The sequence below is a fragment of the Mauremys reevesii genome, linkage group 6 (genome assembly GCF_016161935.1).
Source record: "Mauremys reevesii isolate NIE-2019 linkage group 6, ASM1616193v1, whole genome shotgun sequence".
NCBI lineage: Eukaryota > Metazoa > Chordata > Testudines > Geoemydidae > Mauremys > Mauremys reevesii.
In genome coordinates, this window is record NC_052628.1 from 49,931,226 (window position 1) to 49,954,114 (window position 22,889).

At 38.0% G+C, this 22,889-nt stretch overlaps 1 protein-coding gene across 8 annotated transcripts in view; it reads left to right on the plus strand.

Annotated features, from left to right (window-relative positions):
* Positions 1 to 22,889, plus strand: part of XRCC4 (X-ray repair cross complementing 4) — a 269,282-nt gene that overhangs the window by 200,279 nt on the left and 46,114 nt on the right. For 7 of the 8 annotated variants that reach the window (XM_039543774.1, XM_039543776.1, XM_039543777.1 and 4 more), the window contains one exon: positions 14,101 to 14,261. The exons of the other annotated variant lie outside the window; for it this stretch is intronic. In XM_039543774.1, the coding sequence (XP_039399708.1) occupies positions 14,101 to 14,261 (161 nt within the window). The remainder of the gene's footprint in view (positions 1 to 14,100; positions 14,262 to 22,889) is intronic. 8 annotated transcript variants of the gene reach the window in all.

Genomic DNA, 22,889 nt, shown 5'->3' on the forward strand with positions numbered 1-22,889 from the left:
CTACTGTGGAGGGTTCCACCAGACAGGAGGAGCTTTAAGTTCCTGCCAAGGATCTCCATAGGAGGCTTCTCAGTAGAGGCTGCCTGGCAGGTGTGGTAAATAATCAGACATTCCAGGTGCCTTTGTCTGCCCCTCTCCCCAGCCAGATCTGCTCATTTTCTGGTCTGCGCTTCTTGGCTGAAAGGCCTCTGGCAGAGAAGAGGTTGTGGTTGGCTTGTGGTGATATCCCCATCTAAGCAGATTTTATATTACTGGTGGCAGCCAGCCTAGGATCGTCTGGTGGGGAAAAAAAGAACAATATTAGCAGTTACCTAGCATCTGTGTAAGTGTGTAGCGAGGGGTTTAAATGTACACATGTATTGCCCTGAACCATATGTTGTCATTTACATTTGTGCAAAGTGGGGATAAAATGCTGCCATTCTGAATTACTAGCATTTCATACCCTCTTTACACTGTTGTAAAGTGACTAACCACAGCACAAGACAACAGAATTGGGATCGTGCAATGTATCTTTAGATATAGTTTCTTACATGGCTTTCAGCACTGTGTTGTGAGTCCCTACATGTAATGGACAGTACAGAGTAGATTCCGTTATAGCATTACTGTGGATTTCATCATTATTTATATGAAAGCTTTTCACGTCATTTGCTAAATATGATGTGATGGCTCTCAGATGTTCAGTGTATTACATTTCAATGTCATTTTTTCATAGAGTAACCTTTGATCAAATTGAAGATAACTTTAAAGGAATGGCGTGTATCTAATACAATAGTGCTTCACTTTCTCCTATAAATTCCCCCCTCTCCCTCATGGCAGTTCGTCACTGGACTACTTATGAGTATCAAAATAAAACTCTGTTAGGAGCCCAACAGCTGGTAGACATACATGTGTAAGGTAATTGAAGAACTGATTAAACTAATGTCATTATTTGTTATATTTTTCCTTAAACGCCAATGGTGTGCTTAAAACCATATGGGATACAGATATTAAGGCGGTTCCTGTTCCAGAGAGCTTACAGTCTAGAACACAAACATACCATGACCAGGTCCTCTGGGCTTTCAGTCTGGGGCTTTCAGTCTGGGGAAGTAATTCTTCATAGAAATGGCAGCATGGAAAAGAAACAGAGATGGCATCTAGCCGGGAAGATAGCAGATGGTGGCAAGGGTGGTGTGAGGCACTGGATTGTGCTTTTGCCTTTCTATTACTTTTATAGATGGAGCCAGAATGCGATAAATTAAATATTTCTAAGTCTCATGTAGTTTCATTGTCACCAATAATACTCAGAAAATCCCCAGATCTGGTTAATATGGATAAATATTCATAAACTTTTGTGGTGTGACTAATCCATACAATATGAACAAATGCACTTTCATGGTCCTTTGGGAAGACTCATCTGTTTCTGTCAACTGGTGTCAAGATTCAGGCTGATAGTATTCAATTTCTTCCCTGCTATGTTCTACCATCAGTAGGATTGTATATAGTCCATTTTTTTGAAACTTTCTAAAGAAAAATGTAAAATATGACAAAAACATGGAGAAATTACACTATTATGTTCATGCTCATAACTTAGTGCAAGGATGTTAATAACTTTAACCTCCCTTCCTTGAGGGCAAACAATGGTTTATTAAAACCTGCAACAGAACAGATTTAAACATACATAGCTCTTGTTTACATGGAATACTGCTAGAGAAATCTCTTGATTCTTTAACAACAAATAAATCCTTCTTTATTTTGTTCAACAATTAAAAACATTCACAAAAATATTCATGCCTACATCACATCATCCAGGCACATAAATACAATCAGTAAATAGGAAAGCAAAAATAAATAAAATAAAATTGGACTGAAGTACACGTATTAGTTGTTTAGGATTTTTTACAAACTCAGGTTGATCTGGTGTCCTAAGTGAAATGAAAATGCTAAAACCTTTAAAGACAAACTTAAAGCAAAACATTTTTTTTCAATGTACGTTTTCAAAGGGTAGGAAAGAAAATAAGTCATAGCTATGACATATAAAAAGAAAAGCTTCATGGACCCTAAATAGGCTCTTAGTCAAAGTAAATGCACAGGTTCAAAAGACACTGCTTACTGGAAAAACTCAAACCTAATGAGAGTTTTCCCATTGACTTCATTAGGGCCAGGATTTCACCCAATATCTTTAGAGCCATAATAATAATAAACTTACAAAAAGCACCAAAACATACATGTAAGCATCACTACTCTTGTTTCCTAAGACTGATTCAGTTCTGCCAAAGTAGAAATGGGTTATTCCTCTAATTAAACATGAGTCGTTTTACAAAACAAACAAACAAACAAAAAATTGTTTAGGAGCATAAATATATTTCCTCCATACTTTCTATGCCATTTGTACAGATGTGAAAAGGAGAATTCTGCATTAGGATAAAGGATCTTTTGTTTATATAAAACAATTGACATGCCCAAGCTTGTGTTTCTCTGGAAATTTCCTGGGAAAATAATGTCTTGCAGGATTGTTGAAAAAAACAAGCTGTCTGAATAAACAAGTAAAGCAATTTGTGAATTTTTTTAAAAATAACTGATCCAAAGAAAGGGCTTTGGAGTACTTACTGAGACAAAGATAGGAAGATATTAAATATGTTTTATTACAATCACCAGGTTAAAAAATATGCTTTCATAAAAGGAAGAAAAGTGTTAATGAATCCCCATCTATCTCAAAGGTATTCTGAGGATCTCCCCCCCATAACTCCTGTGAGAATCATTTGGTTCTTAAATTACTCTTTAAAGCATTTCCAAATTATCTTTTTTTCCCCTTCATGTCAGAACCCATGGCCAAATTCCAAATTTCCCCCCCAAAATGTTTAGGCTTCACAGCATATCAATTTAATGGCAGTATTTCCTACAGTAGAAGGAATCTCTGATGGGTTTGAAGTGCTGATTGAGGCACATGGTTACATCAGGAGCAGTCTGTTAAAATTTGTAGATGATAAAATATAACCCTGAATTTTGCTTGATTTCATCTGGACTTAGGTCTGAAGGCAAATCTTTTCTCATGGCTGTGAGTTAGGGCTTAGTCTGTCTGAGTCTAATCCAGTTTCCTAACTTCTTTATTTAAACCCAATATTAGTCAGAAGAAAAATTGTATTATGTAATATTTAATTTTAAAACATTCCAATGGTTCTTATGATTGTTAAAACCATATTCAATCTATTCAGAAAACTGAGTCTTAGGTAGGACTCCCATATTGACAATGCCACAATTTCTGTCGCATCTTTGATACAGTGACACCAACCTGGAGGATCAGCCATACCAAATGTAATTAGGTTCTCAATTTTTAAATATATGACTGTGTTGAGTCATGCTGACAAGTGCTACCTACCTTCTGGACTTTCCAGTTGTGGGGCTGAGCAAAATGAATGTAGTTTGACTTTTGAATTCATGTCAGATTGAATAGGTTGACATAATTATCTACAGAAAAGTGCACCTGTGTATAAATTGATTCACCATCATCTGACATCTTCAGATATTATTCTTCCATTGTATAATCTTGCAAAAGTACACTGTATGCTTTACACAGTCTTTATTGTGTGCAAGAGAAAAATGTGACTCCATATATTATTGTATATACAGAAAGCAGGGGGGAAAAAAGAGGAAGTCGGGTATCAGTGCCTAGTGCATTTGATAACATACTATTTCGCTATATTAAGAAATGTTTAAACACAGAAATGAGGGATGCAAGAAGAAAGGGCAAAGTCCACTAACAAATGCTCTGAAATTAAAGAAGGAACGTTAGAAAATCCACATCTACAGATTTTTCTTGGCCTACCTCATAACTATGCCATTAGTGGTTTGGTTTAGCTTTTGGACTTAAACCCAGCATCTCTGAGCTAGAACTGACAGATTACCATGTAGTATGTTGAATCACCATGACAACCTGACATTGCATTTTGATGAATCACTTCAGAAAGAAAAGGTATAAATGGTCAAGATGAGTAGTAAGAAAATGATTACTCTATCCTTTAATTACAATCTAAAGCCTGATTTTCTTCTCACTTACACTGCGGTAAGTGAAATTACTCCAGAATAAAACTGATGTGAAATCACAATCAAGGCCTTTATTTTAAATTCTAACATCTGATATTAAAATACTTTCTTCGCTATCCTTCTCATAAATCTGCAGTCATAGCTGAAAATTGATATCCTAGTTAGAGGAGAAAATAAAAGTCTTCTTGCAAAGTCCACCCTTTGTACATCACACAAAATTCATTTTAGCAAGTCAGAGAGAGGATCTGCATAGAGAGGCAGGAAATGACTGGGAAACTTTAAGACATAACTGGCAAGTTAAAGTTTTATTATAAAAGTTTGATTGAGACTTCTATCCAGATTTTCATCCCCCTCGGTTGAGGGGGTGGCCCTTAGTTTTGGGCGGGCCAATGCCTGCCTGTCTGAGTACCTGCAATAGGTACCTAGATTTTCATCATCTTCCTAAATTTATCTAAATGTATGTTGTTGTAGTTTTAACCTAGAAGCAGCATTCTCTAGTGGATAGAAGACTTAGCTGGGACTCAGGAGACCAGAGTGGTCAGCTTTACCCTGGGCCTGCTGGGTGACCATGGGCAAGTCACTTCCCATCTCTGTGACGTTGCAGTCTATATGATTTTATAAAATTTGATAATGAGTGAATATAATGTAACTGGAATATGCTTCATGCAAAAGGTCTCTTCTAAGGTATCATTACAAAGCTTATCTACTGAGTGTGATCATCCTATTTGTATAAATGTACCACTCTTGTATCTGAAACTAGAAATATGAAATATAACTCTGAGGGCCTATTGTAATGGTGGTTTGGAATCTTGATGACTCCCATTAACCAGGACAATTGTCTGCAGATGGGTATGTTTTACCCGTAAGTCTTCCTGTATACGTGTGTGCTGGCAAGTGGGCAATGAAGTCTTGCAGTGACATGTGATCATGTCACCTGAACTGAAATCCATCTTTAACCTGGTGTCTTTCCATTGAGAAGGAGGGGGTGGAAATCCAAAGAGGGACAAAGGATTCCTGCCTTATGCAAAAGATATATAAAGGGATGGAACAGAACAAAGGGAGGAGAGAGGAGCCATCATGAAGAATCCCCTAGCTACCACCTGAGCTAGAACAAGAGCTGTACCAGGGGAAAGAATTGTGCCCAGGCCTGGAAGGTGTCCAGTCTGAGAAAAACTTACAGAAGCAGCTCTGAGGGTGAGATTATCTGTATTCAGTTTGATTAGACATAGATCTGCATGTTTTATTTTATTTTGCTTGGTGACTTACTTTGTTCTGTCTGTTACTACTTGGAACCAGTTAAATCCTACTTTCTGTATTTAATAAAATCACTTTTTACTTATTAATTAACTCAGAGTATGTGTTAATACCTAGGGGAGAAAACAGCCATGCATATCTCTCTATCAGTGTTATAGAGGGTGAACAATTTATGAGTTTACCCTGTATAAGCTTTATATAGGGTAAAATGGATTTATTTGGGTTTAGATCCCAGTGGGAGTTGGGCATCTGGGTGTTAAAGACAAGCACACTTCTGTTAGCTGCTTTCAGGCAAACCTGCAGTTTTGGGGCAAGTAATTCAGACCCTGAGTCTTTGTTGGAGCAGATGGGAGTGTCTGGCTCAGCAAGACAGGGTACTGGAGTCCTGAGCTGTCAGGGGAAACAGGAGCAGAGGTAGTCTTGGCACATCAGATGGCAGCTCCCAGGGGGGTTTCTGTGATCCAACCCATCACACCCAGCTCTATGCCTCAGTTTCCTCATCTGTAAAATGGGCTGATGATAATTGACCTTCTTTGTAAAGTGCTTTGAAATCTACTAAAGAAAAGTGCTATGTAAGAGCTAGGTATTATATATTATCTCTCATGTTACATGTATATATACTTTTTCAGTGTAAAATTTGTTCTTTTATTTCCACTCTTCTTCATATTCTCCATAATGAGCTCGACTGCCAGTAACCAGGCTGACAGATAAATGATAACAAAGATCACATTAGCTGAAAAGTGAATTCCATGAGTAGTGTATGTGAAAACTAAAACAAAAAGGAATTCTATAGTTGCTCTGTATGTGAAACTTAGATGGGAGTGCCTATATAATGTTGCTACAGAATCGGTTCTACTTGTTAAACAAGTTCTCATTTTCTGGACAAGTGAGTTCCAGGTTGTAGTGAAAGCATGTTACTAATCAAAGCAAGAGAGATCACTAATATCAGACAACTGCAAATGAAGAGAGAGAAACACAAAATATATTGGAAAGAAGATCTGTTATATCTTCTAAATATGAAGATACTTTCCTAGGTAGGTTATGAATTACAGGTTGTAAAACTTTCCAGTCAGTGCAGTGCTTAATACATCACTTATTCCCTGTATTTCATTTAATATACAATATGTGTGATGTGTAGCTGCCTGGTCCTAGAGAGTAAACAGAAGGATTGGGTGCATAAGAACTCCTTCTCTGTCTTTGGACTTCCTTCCTCCTCCCCCTCTCTTTCTCACTTCCCCTGCAGAATCAAAAGATGGATATAATTGCAATGCCTGTACTGTACCGGTCTGTTAGTCATACCAACATGGAATGGCCCACCATCACACAGAGCCCAATAAGCAGAGCTGCTGTGGAGGGGAGTGCATGCCGCTACACCATAAGCGGTTGTGCAACACACTGCTACTGTGTACCAACAAGCTCCAGGACACAATGCCTCCTGGAGCTCTCACTGGGACAATGCAATATCACTGCAGCCCATATTGTTTATTTCCCTATAGTACGCTGTGGCCCTCCCACCTGAGTTATTTCATGTTTTGATTAATGCAACCTTGCACCTAGTCCATAATAAACTTTGTTCTGTACACGTCAAAATGATTTATTAATTCTGTGTATCACTGGAAATAATTGGGAAGGAACTGGCCACAACAAAATTATTATGGCTTTTGACAAGAAGATCTGAAGTTTTATCCTTAAATAAAAATATCTGAATTGAATTCTTAAAACCACAGTAAAATACTGTGTAAAATGGAAAATAAATCAGATGATTGAAAACAATTCTAACAAATGTTTTCAATCTTGAGTATAGTTTAATGTATTTCTAAACCTGAGGCGATAAAACCTCATGACTGGAATATTTGTGCATTTTCTCTTCAGCATATAATCAATGATATGTCCATTAATTCAGAGTACAGATGCTGTAATAGACAGTCTTTGGTGCAGTGATTTTTATAAAGATTTCATATCTTTTCATCCTCATACTCTAGCCTGCTAAGTACTCCCACTGCTATTTCCTGAAGCAAGTATATGAATTTAAATTTCAAATTGCTGACAGACATGGATTGCTGTTGAAACAAGGCATCTAAATGTTCTCAAACACCCTGATGGGTTATACGTTTTCAGTGGGTTAGATCAATGAAAACTATCATGTGTTTTTTATTTATATTACCATTCTCATCAATAGAGTCTTCTTTCACATAAATCTCCAAAGGCCAGTCTGACAATTGCTATATTGTTTCAGGTATTTTCTATACCTGCCTCTGAAAACTAAAGGACAATGTATAAATATTGTATGCATGACATCTGGTCCTTGGAGCTATTAATCAACACAGAAGGTTGGCTGTTTGCAACCTATAGTTCTTTCTTTGCATTTGGAAAATAATGAAAACAGAATTGGTTCTCTTTAAACATCCTATAGATTCCAGATGAGTCTGATGGTTCTGTATATTTTACTAAAATATCAAATGGAAAACCATTTGATTGATGGATTTTTGGTTCCTAGGCTGCAAAATTATTGTGTAAGTGATGTGCTCATGTCATTGTGTATAGATGAAACCGTGAGTCGGATTTCAAACTCTTCTGGGGTGGGTTTTATATCACTCCCCATTCTCATCTAGAGGTGAAAAATTACATACAAACACCAACCTAAATTGCCCACTAATGCCAGCCTAAAAGAAGGAAAGAATGAATAGGGAGACAGAGAACCTGGACAGTTAAAAAGATGGGCCAATAAAAAAAGGAGTCAGATTGCCTCAAGGACAAAAATCCATAGCAAATAGATAGTTGCTGTGATGTGATTTAATGGACAGACATGGCTCTCTATCATATTTGAAATAAATATTTTACTTTCATGTGTTGAACCAGTATGTTGACTTCCAGAGTCATATAGATATAGTGAAAATTGTTCAAATGTGGGCACTTATCTTGCACTTGCAAATGTGTTTGTACATACATCACACTACATGCACAACTTCAGTTATGAGTGCAGTTCCCAGAATGCTTTGCTCAGGGCTTGTTTTGTTTTAAAAAAAATCATACTGCATCAGTGTACTTTGTCTTCCTATAAACAGATTAGTTCAGAAACATATTTCTGCTTTCAGCTCTTCTGGTAGATGCTATTTGCCCTGTTTCCCATGCAATTAAATAGGAGCTGAATTCCATTTTCTTCATAGATCCTGCATTTTTTGGTTTTTCATGTAAGGTTCAAGTAAGGAAAAACTGGAAAATAGCTTAACTCGTTTTTAATACAATACATTATGAAAATTCCTTTAGTTTAATTAGCAGAAGATATCCAAACTGTCAGTGTTCATCAAAAGCTCTGGAATAGATACAAATTGTAAATATTGGCGCTTGTTTTATCAAAAATAGAGTATATACAAAAATATAAATATTGGGGACCTAATTCTCTGTTTTATCAGGATGCAACCCTGTTAACTTCAGTGGCTTCGACGGGCACTACCTTAACTATACTAGACCAGACTAAATGAGTAGAATTTGATCCATGTGATCAAACCATCACCAGATTCTAATCTTACACTTCTTAGGCACTGATTTCAGTGGGAGATTTTTGAGCTAAGGAAAGTAGGACTGGGTCCAGAAAGCTCACAGTCCTCAAAGAATATTTATGCTTTTTGAAAAAGAAATATCTAAATATCTAAAGCCTCCTCTTCCAATTTAGGCAGAGTTTCATCAGAATTTTCTGACTTTACGTAACCTGAAAAAATTGTCATTGGAAATAATAAAGGATTTTTTTTCTCTAATACAAAAGAACAAGAGGAAATATAGTTAATAATCTCAGGCTCAGCTGTCATGTGGACCATTAGGGCTTTCATGAAGATGTATTTCATAAAAGAAGTTGGTTTAACCCAATTAGAATAACTGTGGTGGCAATCTAATTTAATGTTCAATACCTAGAAAGTCCATTCAAATAGAATGATAGCAAGAGAAAACAAAAAGCCTTGAAATACCCATGGCTCACTGAGAAATTGCCAGAGTCTAGCCACAATATAAACTGAAAACATTAGCTCTTTTGTGTAATTTCCCAGCAAAACTTCACAGAATCCCTGGAGTATACTATTCTTACAAGCCTCGGGTTCTATAGGAAACATTTGCCATTTTGAAAAAAAATGAAGCTTCTAGCCAAGATGTTCGTATGCTACGAAAACATGGGCCAAATTCCCTGCTGGTGTAAATTGGCACAGTAAAGTATTATTAAAAAATAAACACCCAGCTGGGTGATTCAGGAACAGTGTATAAGACATGATCAGAGGTAAAAGTAAGCTGGTACGCCGTGCCGGACCACACCAGCTTCCGCAGCGGGGATTTAAAGGGCTTTAAATTCCCCCCCGCAGCTCCAGCAGCAGCTCTGGGGCTGGGATTTAAAGGGCTCGGAGCTCCTGCAGCTGCAGGGAGCCCAAAACCCTTTAAATCCCAGCCCCAGCCCAGCCGCTGGAGCTGTGTGTGTGTGTGGGGGGAGGTTTAAAGGGCTCGGGGCTCTGTGGTGACCGGATCCTCAGGCCCTTTAATTTGCCCCAGAGCCCCCAGCCACCTCTGCAACTGGAAGCCCTGGGTTGATTTAAAGGCCCTGGGGTTCCCAGCCACAGCCAGGGCCCCAGGGCCTTTAAATCTTGAGAGACCCCGCTTCTTCCAGTTGAGGCCACGGCTCTTCCAGATGAGACCATGTCCCCTCAGAACTCCGGCAGCACCAGTAAGTCCTATAAGTTACTTTCACCCCTGGACATGATCCTATGAGCTGGTTCACTGGTGAAGACCCTGACACCCATGTGAAGTTCTCTGGACTTCAATGGCTTGAATGGGACTCGGTGCAGTCATGAGGGTCACAACCACTGCTTTAATTTACAGAATCAGCACCTTAGACACTACTATGACAGGTGCTTCAGGAGGGCTGAGGACAAACAAATACTTTGTGGTGCTATGAAAAAATACTGAGCTCAAAAATTCCCTCTCTTTGGCTTTATGCTCCTGCAGAGCCTGAGATGACTCCCAGTGAAATCAATAGGAGTCTTCCCATTGTCATTAATACGAATTTGAGCAGGACCTCAATGAATTCAATAGGTTAGCACTGAGGCCATTCACCTGCTTAATTGACTGGAGGTAATGTGCTGCAAAATTGTCCAGTTAATAGGAGGAGAGACTTATCACAGCTTTTTGAATGAAATACTGTGCCAGAGGCAATGCCTAGATACCACATGTGAGCCTAGGCAGAAGCAGAGAAACAGTACATTAGGTACACAGAAATACCATCTGTATTTTAACAAGTATTTCATCCTGGTTAGAGATGAACACACTTTTTAACTGTAGCAGTTGAAGGTCATCAGTGAACCTTTGTGAAAATGTGTATTCATAATTGTTCATAACCATAAAGATTTATGTTCATTGAGAGATAGATGCCACGCTGCTATTTGTGCCTCTGAAAACCTCCTCCCTTATATCCATATTTAGGCACCTAAATAAGAGAATTGATTTTCAAGAATTGAGCACCACTGAAGTCACTGGGAGTTGATGGGTGCTCAGATTTTTTTCGATGACTAAATATATATTTAGGTGCCTACCTCCGGGTATGCATTTCTGAAAATCTTGAGCAGCATTTATAGATATGTTCCATATTTTCTCTTTGGTTTTGCAAAGTTTTTCAGCCATCTGAGTGTAGGCAGCTATTTAGCCCTTTTATTCCAGGCTCTACTCAGTGGTCCAACCCCTTTGAAAATGTTTCCCTCTTGTATTGAGTCAGGGGTTCTATGCTGTGTTTGCTTAACTTTTTCAGTGCTGGGAGATGGAGATATTTCGTAAGTGTTAACTGAGAAGGAGGGTGCCAATTAAAGCTAATGAATTTGAGACTTCTATTAGAGTACATTAATTCTGAGCTAAGTGACACAAATTCAACCCTTTTGTAATTTGTTTTATTTCAATGCAGGATGAAATTGGTCCAGTTTTCTATTTAGTGCATATATTAACTGAAAAACAAGTATATATAAGTGTAGTAATTGTTTTCCCACAAAATAACTTAAGCACAGAAACAGACAAACATCACAGGAGCTGTTGCACTTAATTCTTGGCAATATTTTGAGACACTACAATGCTGCTTTTATGGTTGATACTTTATTTGGCATTCTACTAAATAGATGATCTGTATTATTTAATATTTCCATTGCCCGACCCTCCGTGCTTGTAGCTTTAGCCAGGAGTAGTTAATGCTGCAGGATAGTATTTGTATGACTACTTAACACGACACTTTATATAGCAAAGTTGGAGAAATGATCTTAAAAGTACCTAAATCATTATGAAGGGTTCTGCATGGAACTGCACGTATCTGAACCTTAGGAAACTGAATCATGTGCATGGTTTTCAAGCTACTTTTGGGTGGGGGGAGAGCTCCTCACAGGAGCTAACTGTGATAGTTAAAAGTACCAGCTTATTAAAAACACAAACCAAAACTAACCAAAAGAAAGTAAATAGGCTAATTAGGTAGCCTTTGTCAGGACAGGTTTGAAATACAAAGAGGAAGAGGCTGCCTGGCTCTGGGAGTTGCTTCCCATTACAGCTACAGCCAGAAGGCTTCTCTTCCTCACTGGTAGCTAGTTCAGGCTTTTATAGCACTTGATTACTCCCCTTTCATCTCACCAGCCATCCCTTGAGGGAGGTCAGGGGTTGGGCTGTAAAGTAACAGAAGCTGGTGAACCTGCAGTGGAGCTGTTCTGCAAAACCTTCTCTGTGAGTTGTCCATCTTCTCCTGTTTAGGGTTCAGTCCTGTAAGGTTCTGAGAACTCTGGCCCTGATCTACCACAGCACTTAAGCGTGTGCTTAACTTTAAGCACTTTGGGCAAGATTTGTAAAGGTATTTAGGTGCCTAAAGATGCAGACAGGTGCCTAGTGGGATTTTTGAATGTGCCTATGCATCTAACTCCTGTTGAAATCAATAAATTTGGCCTTGTTGTGTTTGAAAATCCCATTAGGCACCTCCCTAGATCTTTAGGCACCTAAATACCTCTACATATCTGGCCCTTTGAAGTCAATGGGACTATTCATGTACTTAAAATTAAGTACATGCTTATGTACTTTGCTGGATTAGGGCCACAGTGTTTGGCACCTTGTAGGACTGAGCCCTGAATTAGTATATAGGCTCTCAGCCTTCAACCCCACAGTCAGAAGAATGTATCAGCTTTTCTCTTCTCCTCCACATACTTCTCCCAGCTTGTTGAAGCTATGCTTTAACTGAGAGAGAGCAACCTTAGAAAAGCTAGTCAATTACAATCTCATGTGCTCTTCATCTCCAGAGGCTATAAATTAACCACCTCTTTAATTGATGATCTTTGTGTATTTACATGCTGGACAACATTCATATATCCTTGTATTTCTAGGTAACTCTTCCCTTATTTTTCCTAAAAGGTGTCAATCCATTTTTTAAAAAAAAATCCTTATTCAGAGATTCCTTGAAATTATATTGTATAGCCCCAAGAAAATCTAAACCAACCAAAGATCTCCATGAGTGTGAATATTGTACATCCTTTGGCTCAGATCCTCATTTTCCCAAAGTTCAGGGTTGATTTTTGATAGGTACATATCCAATAATAGATATAATGCAAAAATGATGGATTACAAACTGATGACAGTTAAAAATCAGAATATTTTTAGAATGACTAAGAAGGCTGCACTTTGCAGCAGCAGATGTTGTTACTGTAACTACAATCGGTAATCTGCCTCCAGGTAAAACACTGTGCCGAGTTCCAAAAAATCAGATAATGAAGTAGATGAGCAAAGTTAAGTTAGGTCAATAGCGTTCTTCACAGAACTGTTTATTGATTATTTCCTCAAATGTTTCTTTAAGAAACCAATTAGGAGATGAGGCTCCCATGTTAATTTTTGAGGAATGTCACAAAGGACCCTTTGTTTTCAAAAGGTATATATATATGTTGGTTGATCATTTTAACTCACAAAAGAAAACCAGTCATAAATTTGTATAGTACAAATCCTATTATTAGTTCTTAAACCTAATTAGGCACAATAGAATTCACTAATCCATCCTCATGTAAATCCACTGTTTGCACTTTCTCCTGATCTTACTGCTTCTTAGAATATACTAATTAAATATTGTATCATCATCATATGCAAATGTTTTTTCCTCTAACAGCAATCTCAAGGCTTGTCTACACTTTAAACAGGGCTATATTAACATGAGCTAGGTACCTTTTAGTTCATGCTAACAGGTCTGCATGGGGCAGTTACAATGCAACATGTTAGTGGGCACTGCAATTAGCACCCCTGTAGTCCAGGCTGCAGGCATGTAGACTTGTTGGTATCAGCCCCTTAAGATGCAAAAAAAAATCCCTAAAGTATACCATTTAGGTCTGCATTACTCAAGCAATATCAGGAAAAATATTTTTTTTCTCTTCATACAAACATTACTCTGTTGCTTCCAAATACCACTCATGTATGTGGCCCTTATAATAAAAGACATAAAAGTAAATATAAAGTCTTGTCTAGGCTAGGAAATACTCTTGTTGGGTTTTTTTCAATGTAGGTCAGCTGTGTTCTTTGCTGGAACCCATTGTTAGAAACAGGTATATTTCTCAAGTTAGACAAGGCTTAGGAATACAGTATAGAACAGATTTAGATGAAGAATCTGTACGTGTCAGTAGCAGAGCTCTCTATTTGTATGGCACTTTGAACATCTTTTCTATCTGCCAGGGTGTGTGTGTGTGTGTGTGAAAAACCTTTTCTCAAGAAGGACTTTGCAGTTTCAAGTGATGATTTTGTGTCAGAAACATTAAAGAACCTTTGAGCCTAATCATGCACCCTGTTCTTTGTTCAAAGGCAACCCTTCACATGGGGATCACACCTCCCTTTGTGGAATGGGGACTCGGACACCTTCTTGGCAGGATTCACTGCCCTCCTCCCGCCCTCCTCCAATCCATCAGAACTGTGGAGGACAGTCTGTGCACCTGGAGATCCACGTGAAGGAGGGCCAGTACTGGGTAGGCAAAGGGAGGAGGTAGATGTGCATTGTTTTCCATCTCCTCCCACTCTTGTACCCATTAGTGAGGAGAACAGAAATTTAATTCACTCTAGGCTTCTGTCATGCCCTTTTTGTAGTGGGAAACCCACTTTAAGTGTTCCTGGTCAGCTGCTAGCTCTAGGAGGAGCACTGGCAATAAAGTTCTAGTCAAGCCATTCTGCCAAGGAATAGGGATCGTGCTACTGAGGCATAGACTTGGTACAGAAACACATGGCCTCTGCGCTAAAGGGCCTAGCCTCCCATTGATCACCCAGGGAATACAGAGCCTTTTGCTTTTAGAATTACAATATTGATCTCTAAAGGTAAAAATAATTATAAATTGGAAGTCAGATTTCAAAGTTCAGTGAAGTTGCCATCAAGACAAATGTCATTCTTGCATGAGGGGCTAGTCAATTAACAGTACCGACAAAACCTCAATGAGCTGCGTCGGGTGCTTTGGAATCCTGTTCCTGTTTACTAACCATGTGAGCTGACATAGGGACCTGTCTTCTATTCTCCTTGTTTCTATAGAAACAAGCTATAAAATCAATCAAGTGAAAGCCCATAAGTTCTTGTTGGTCATAACTGAAACAAAAGCCACAGCTTTTAACACAGCCAACACAATGTTTCTTTGATTGTACAGCTGAAACTCTGGGTAAATAAAAGGAAGAAGATCATAATTGCTCTTACTTTAGGAGCAATTAATAGTCCTTTGATAACACACAATTTCCTTTCTTCCGGCATTTGTGTTACCCTTCCTTTCCTTTTGCTATTTAGACACACTGGAGTGGGCTGTAGAAATCTTCACACATTTTTGTTTGTTTGTTTCTTTTTTTCAGGTGAATAGTTGTATCTATCAGTGAGACAAAGGATAGCAGTTCTTGAGTTTCTCTCAACCCCTTTTCCTTTCCATTCTAGCTATTACTGTAGATCTAAGCATCTTGTACACACTAGATGGAAAATTATGTCATTTCACCTCGTACAAGCACAAATGTTGTTTTGCTTTAGTCAAAGTTTCTAAGTGTCAGAAAAGCTTGTGTGGTTGTATTCTCCAGTCTTAACTGGATTTTGAAAAGTAACAGCTGGATTTACTTCTACAAGTTAAAACACTTTGGCAAATCTGCGGTTTCATTTCTAGGTGTTTGTTTGCACAGTGGACTGTTTTTAAATTAGTCGCATGCTGTAAAATTAGGGAACTATTCAGTTTAATTACTAATGATAAAATTAATAAGAGTTAGTGAAAGCAATAATTATAGTAGTAATACAAACCCAAATTTAATTTATAAAAGTTTTAATATGTAGCTTTATATTTATTTATAGTTTTATCTTATTGACACCCTTAGATGGTGCTTTCTAGGTTCTGTTACCTTAAATAACGTTTGTGGTAGTTTCCTTCCACATTTACACGGTATCAAATAGAAGCTAGAATGCTGCATGTTGAAAGCTGTATCACTGGCAAAAGATGTTAATTTCATACAGTCTCACAACTTAAGATTGTGTGTTTGATTTATGCTTATCATAGGAATTTGGACTCAAAGTATTGTCTTTTTATGGTAACACCATAGAACCAAAATTTGAATATTTATTTCATTATTTTCCTGATATTGTTCTGGAAAGAGGTCTTTGTAAGTCAATAACTGAATTTTGGATACATGCTGTATTTAGAAAAGCATCAATTATGGATGTTGAGTGTGGATTTTGTAAAGGGTAGAACTGAGGGGCAGCAGAGAAGTAGATATCTGTTGCCAGGAACAACATAAACCCTCACATATTTCTTGCCAAAACCTAAAAATTATTCACACAGGGCAAGCCCTATGAGTAGTAGTGCTCTATTTGGTAACAGTTTTCAATTTCTCTAGTCTTATTTTTTACAGTCTCCATTTGTGACAGCCTAAGAGATTTAAAAGCAAAACTTTAAGTAGAAAAACACAAACAGTGTTCATTTATTAAAAGTATGATTTTATGGCCATTCTTGTAATTCCTTTGGGCTTTATTCTATTGAGATCTGCTCAGGGATGGAGGCACATTACAATCCATTCTGCCCTCTCTCCACCTTCCTGGAATATTCCAATTTGATGAATCAATAGCAAACATAACTTGCCATACAAGCAATTTTATTGTCAGAATTATTAGAGGTCTAAGATGGAGGAGCAGTGATTTATACCCAACACCTGGCATGCTTCTCTAGAGACTAGCATAAGGATCCAGTTCTTAATTCCTGGTTAATAATATAATGCTCACTACAGGGTGAAGTTCTAGACACAGGATATTCTGGTACACCATGACCCAGACTGAAAACTAATCGCACCCTTGGATCAGAAAGGACATGACTAGATTTGTCTAGATATGCTTCCTGTCAACTATTCTTAGGTATCAGCCATTACAGCCAATGTATCTATAAAAACTGCCTATGATATGCCTTCTCCTGTGGCTTCAGTGCAATCTCTTGCTCTCTTTATCCCTCTAGTACATCTGATAACTGTTTTCCATGTTCCATTTCTGGGAGCTTTTTTGGCTGCCTAGGTGGCAGAAGGTCCCTCCCCGAAATGCCGCCTCCGACAGAGGCGGCGGAAGGTCCCGCCCCCAAAATACCGCCGATGACCGGGGCGGCCAAAGATCCAGCCACTGCGGTTGTCACCCCCCAAATGTTAGTGCCCTACGCAACCGCCTAGGTCACCTAATGGGTTGCGCTGGCCCTGTCTATTTCCATATCTAAAGCCATCTGGTGATTAAGACTAGAGCACTGCAGGGACTGGATCACACACCTTGTCTGAAGAGAACAATAAGACTGTATGGCCTTCAGCTCCCCATATGCTGACATGAAATCTCTCAGAGTCATGGTGTGGCTCACCCCCAAAAAAGAAAAACCAGACCAACAGGAGACAGTCTTGCCTCACTAGAGCTTCCTTTATTTCCCTTAATTAGTAATCAGACATAAAAAGGGAGCCCCCGGATTCAGACAGTTTTACTCACATGAAACCAATAGTCCTAAACGCACCTGTCTCATCCCTCAGTTCCACAGTACCATTTTTAGTCATTTTCAGCATATCATCACCTTAAAAGTGAATTACTCTATTTGATACTGTTCAGCAAAGGCAAAGTTTAAAACAAAAATACAATTACTTGTGTCAGTTCAGCTGGTTGAGAATATCATGATACAAAGATAGTACTATGAGAAAAGACATCTCTTAACAGACTTGCACTGACAAGCAGTATGTTTACTCTAAAGTGTTGTCATTCTCCGTGGTATTATCAGTGAGTCTAGATAAGCTTCCCCTGAGGGAGTAAGTCACTGTTGTCTTAAATCATATCTGGGCCCTGTGAGCCATGTTCCAAATGCAGACATAGGCCCACCTAGGGAAAAACTTGCCTTCTTATTCCACAGCAGCATGAGGGGGAAAGCTGCAGTCAAATCCAAGAGTGGGTTTTTTTGTTTTGTTTTCTTTCTGTGCCAAGGAAATAAGACTGAGAAGTCAGAGCAGGTGAAGTCTGTGACTGGAGATTAAATTTATATCAGCTAAAACCTTACCATAAATTTAATTGAACAAGATACAAACTTAATGCAATAATAAGAGAGCGTTTGGTCAGAGTTTTGACATTTTATTTTGCTGTTTTTAATCACTTTTTCCAATACCACTTGGACCCCTGCTAGCAGGATTGATGGGGAGGAAATGGATAGGAACAGAGGCATGAAAAGAGATGAAATGCACATATGAAAGTATCACTAAGGCTTTAGTGGTGTAAATCTTCAGAACATGGCAAGGTATTAACTTAAGTGGCAATCCTCCGTTTGTTAGGAGATACACTTTATTAATATTCATTGCATGCAGGGGTATGTGTAAAATCTAAACTATTACTAGCCTGTGACATGCATCTACATTTACAATAAAGGTAATCAGCAAACTTCTAAATATTTAACACAGTAGAACAGTTTTTAGCAAAAATAAAGCGTTCTAGTAAAGACTGGAAGCAGAGACTGGGCTAAAACTATGCACAAGGACAAGATTAAAACCTTTCCAACAATGTTCCCATTGCTTATGGCTATTGTTAAACTGCCTAGGACCTAATTCACTGCTGCCCTGTGCTTTGTATAGTCATTTACACCAGTACAAATTGGAGTAAAACACTGCCAAATCGGAATGCACCTCTTTTCATTCACTTACCATTGGTGTAAATGACTACAGAAGATTCAGGGCTGTGATGCACAGTCTCCTGATCATTTCTGCTGAAAGACATATTTACTTTATTTATTTACATATTTAATTTAATTCTCTGTTTCTCCATAGAACAGGAACAACACGGGCAGTAGTACTGCAATCTTACCCACTCTGCCCCATTGTTGTACAGTCCTGAGATTTTGTCTGCTGAGGTTACCAAGAAGTGTGCCAGACAGTGCAATTATGTTGGTGAATTTTGTTTTGCCCAACTGGTCTAGGGTTGAGACAATCAGCTCATTTCATATAGGCCACCAAACAATCAAAAGGTAATAAGTTTCATTCTCTAACCCGCTGGCATGGATTGAGACAGTAATTACAGATCTGCTTGTATGTGTAAAAACTGCTTAGTCTTAGTCCAGTACTTTTTATTACTTGCTTGAGAAGACATTAAAAATATGTTTTGCTTCAGTGTTTTAAAGGTTATCTGTTCAGTTCCCTTCTTCATGCTAAGAAGTGGCTTTTCTATGGCCTTGACTTTCAGAAACATGCAGCTGTATAATATTATGTACATGAACAGTCCCATTCAGCTAAAAGAGTGTGTGTGGGATCAGGGCCTATATAGCCTGTTCTGATCTGTAGTTTTTGTCATGGTTTTGGATTGTGGTCATACTGGTTGGAGAATCTGGAGGGGTTCTTTCCCCTAGCAGGATTAATTGGCTTTTAATTTGCTCATTACTTAATTATTTATTTGAAAATCGTTCTGCATTATCCTAAGAAAATCTTTGAGTAACAAACCATTAAGAATAGAATAGTTAGTATTAGTGAGAGTTACTTATGTTCATATATCATATGAAAAATAATATGATACAAGGTGCTCTGAAAGAAGGCATGTAAGTGACATGCAGTAGCCAGGCATTTGTGTAGCATTTAACTTCCTGTCATTTTATCAGTGCCATGTTGATAACACAAAACATCTTTTGCTGAAACAGTGGAAATAGAAGACATCTGACTTTGTACAGACTGATTTAGCCTGATCCTTAGCTGCTGTTAATCGCGGTAGTGTCAGTGAAGTCAACAGAAATACATCAATTTACACAACTGAGGATCTGGCCCATTAAGTTGTTTATCTTCCTGAAGATAATTTGAAATAATTTAACGATAGAAGAGATGAACACCATTGGAGACTGACTGGGGGATTAGATAAGAAGAACTGGCAAGACTGGTATTTTTCATACTTTCACGATGTTTTTATGTTTTATTTATTTATTTTAATAGAGGTCTACCAGTGTTCATGGCAATTTACAAGCAGATAAAAAGACAAAATATCTTCATAATGCTACACATTTGATCAATTAACTTTATGCTGCCGGGCTTCATTAATAGAGTAGCTATAGCTCTTTGTTCTCTCCCTCTGTCTCCTGGACTTCTTTATTTCTTTGATCATTGCCCTACAGGTCATTATTAATATTACATGTCTTCACTCTGTGAATCCCTTGAAAAGTCTGAGTCGATATCTGTGATTTCATATGGCCTCTTAGGATCCTGCCTTATTCTTAACAAAGCTGTTCATACATACACACTAAATTTCAGGGCACTGTGTGGAATGTGTGGATAATTCCATCTTTAATTTAAAGGGGAAAATGTATCTCTCTGGATCCAAGTGGGGGGTAGAGTGGGTTTGTGGAAGCCTTAAAGGCTAGTGTTTAATCCTGAATACCAATATAAATGTGTATGGTTTGTCATAAAAGAATCTGAGTATAAAGGGTTGGGGAGGCATTCTACATGAACGTGGAAATAGAATGGTCCAAATAGTCCCTTAGCTACATTGCCTTATGAGATGATGAGGCTGATGCTGCACAGCTGTTTGTGAGTATTTTTCTCAGCCTGCCAATGCCAAATATTGGATGCAATGCGTGACACAGACTCAAAATGATGGGCACAAAAATGTTATTCATGCAAAAATCCTTCATGCTGTGCAAGTTGTTTTTTTATTGTAAATAACACTATATAACTTCCATTCTATGAATTTGCATCACTGATGTAAATAATTTTCAATAATAAAAGTGAAGGGTCACTAAATTTGTGTTTAACTCAGGTGACTTTGCATCTAAAACGAGTGACTTACAAAATGAAGGACATTTGAAAGGTATGTTTGTGAGATATTTGCTAAAGAATGGAATTCTGCTGTAAGAAGAGTACCTTTAGGATGCTGGAGCCATACATTTAAGACGTCCTTTTTTTCTGATGCTGTAAATAAAACATTATAGTACATTTGTTTTTGATTCACAAAAAGAAAAATCCTGTTAACATTTAAAATAACGAATAGAAAGTGTGTAAAACAAAGTATTTTCAGAAAAACTTCCTTTTAGCAGAAAGGTCTTTTTTCATAATTGTCTAATGGGTAATTGTTTCCTTGTCTTTATATTTTTCCTATGTGATTTGTTTTCTTACAAACTAATAAGTAAAAAGAAACATTGTTCATTTACTTATCCTCGATGGAGTATAGTGAGTCATACAGTTACACTTGTTTGTGATGCAGTGTGAGTATTTAGTTAGTTTACTTGTTTGGTGTGAGTATAACATGTTTGGATACTGCGTAGGTAGTTCCTGTTATATTCTGCATGATACAATACTCACTGGTTCATCAAATGGAAGAAAAGGCATTTTGTACAGGAGACTCTCAGCTGTCTTTCAGCACTCTCACAATGCACACTGCTGTGGTGACTACTGATGCAGCGGTATTCCTCCCCCACCAACTATAATAAATTCATGTGGTCACATGTTCTTTTTGTCTTTTCTCCTTTTCAAAATAAGTGTATTTCCATTTGGTTATTAATTTTCAAAGTAGTGCAGAGCGCACTGATTTTAGTGGGAGACACATAGCTAATATGATCCTCTGAATTGCAGTAAAAAGTCAGGGCCATATTTTTATAAATCCTTAGTACACCTTATCAATGTCCCATTTTTTGAAAAACTCAGCTCCCATTTAGGCACCAAAATAAGTGGCCAGATTCTCAGAAGAGCTCAGCAGTTTGGCTGATAAGTAGTTTTGAAAATCTGGCCACTTCATTTAGAGGCCTAACTGGGAGCTGAGGGTTTGGTTGGTTGGTTTTGTTTTGTTTTGTTTGATTGTTTGTCTGTTCGTTTTGTTTCAAAATCTAGCACAGTGCTCTTTTGAAAATCAGGCATCTAGGGATTTTAGCTTTCAGTTAATTTCATAGGAAAAATTCTTTGTAAGTGCAACTGTGCAAGAATATCCTTCATTGTTCAATTCTGGTAAATATGGGAGCTTCTAAAATGTAAGGATTCAATAATAGGAAACTTTTATCCGGAGTCTAAGTCGAAAATCTACATTTACAAGTGTTTGAATATAATAATAGACTAGTGTAAATATAACTCTAACACTTTCTAAGGATTTTAGATTTAGTTTATAATAGTGTGTGTACTTTTTCCAGTGTAAGACTCTATGGATTTAATTTATAAATTGTGAAGTACCTCTGTCATATCAGCCTTTAGTGTATTCATTGTACAGTAGCCTATAAGCAGTATGTCTATCTAGTTCCTGGGATGCACTTATCTTTAACAGATTTCAGATTTCAATGGGATTACTCAGTGGAGTAAGTGTTTGCAAGATTAGGACTTAAACTAAGATGAGAACAGACAGGAAGAGTTTACAACATGGGAAGAAGGATGAGGGAGAAGACAATGCACATTTCAAAATGTATTTTTACTAGTTTAACTCAAAATTTGCACATAAAAAAGGCTGCTACATTTAAAAAAGAATAAAAAACAGTGTAAAGAGGCAAGAAAAATTTTCTTTACTTTCTGTGTAAAAAGGGCAATCTTTACCTATATTTAACACTTACTGTAATAAATGATACAATAGTGCACAGCATTTGGATCACCTATTTTATTTTTACCTCTCTTTAGCATAAATTGCATTACAGTACATCCCATCTAAATACTGATGTCATGACTGTTCCTATAGTTCTTGAAATGGGAAGCCTGACAATTATTACATTGATTTTAATATTACTTCCATAATAGTTATCATTTATATGAGAAATAAATCTGTGCATTCATGTATTTGTATACATTCATTATAAACACTACTATTTTAAATTTGAGACTGAACATAGAGCATAATTAAAGCTATGATTTAGTCATGGAGGTTGTGGAAGTCACAGAATCTGTGACTTCCAGTGACCTCCATGACTTCAGCCTGCCGTGGTCGGGAGCTGCAGGGTCTCCCGCCACCTCTGGTGACCCCCAGAGTTCCAAGCTGACTCTGGCGGTGGGTATCCCCGAGCTCCTGGCTGCCGCAAGAGGGGGAAGCCCTGAGCTCCCAGCAGCCGTCAGTGGTGGGGAACCCCGAGCTCCTGGCCACCATGGGCGTTGGGGGCCCCCAGAGCTTCTGGTGGTGGGGGAACCTCCAAGCTCCCAGCTGCCAC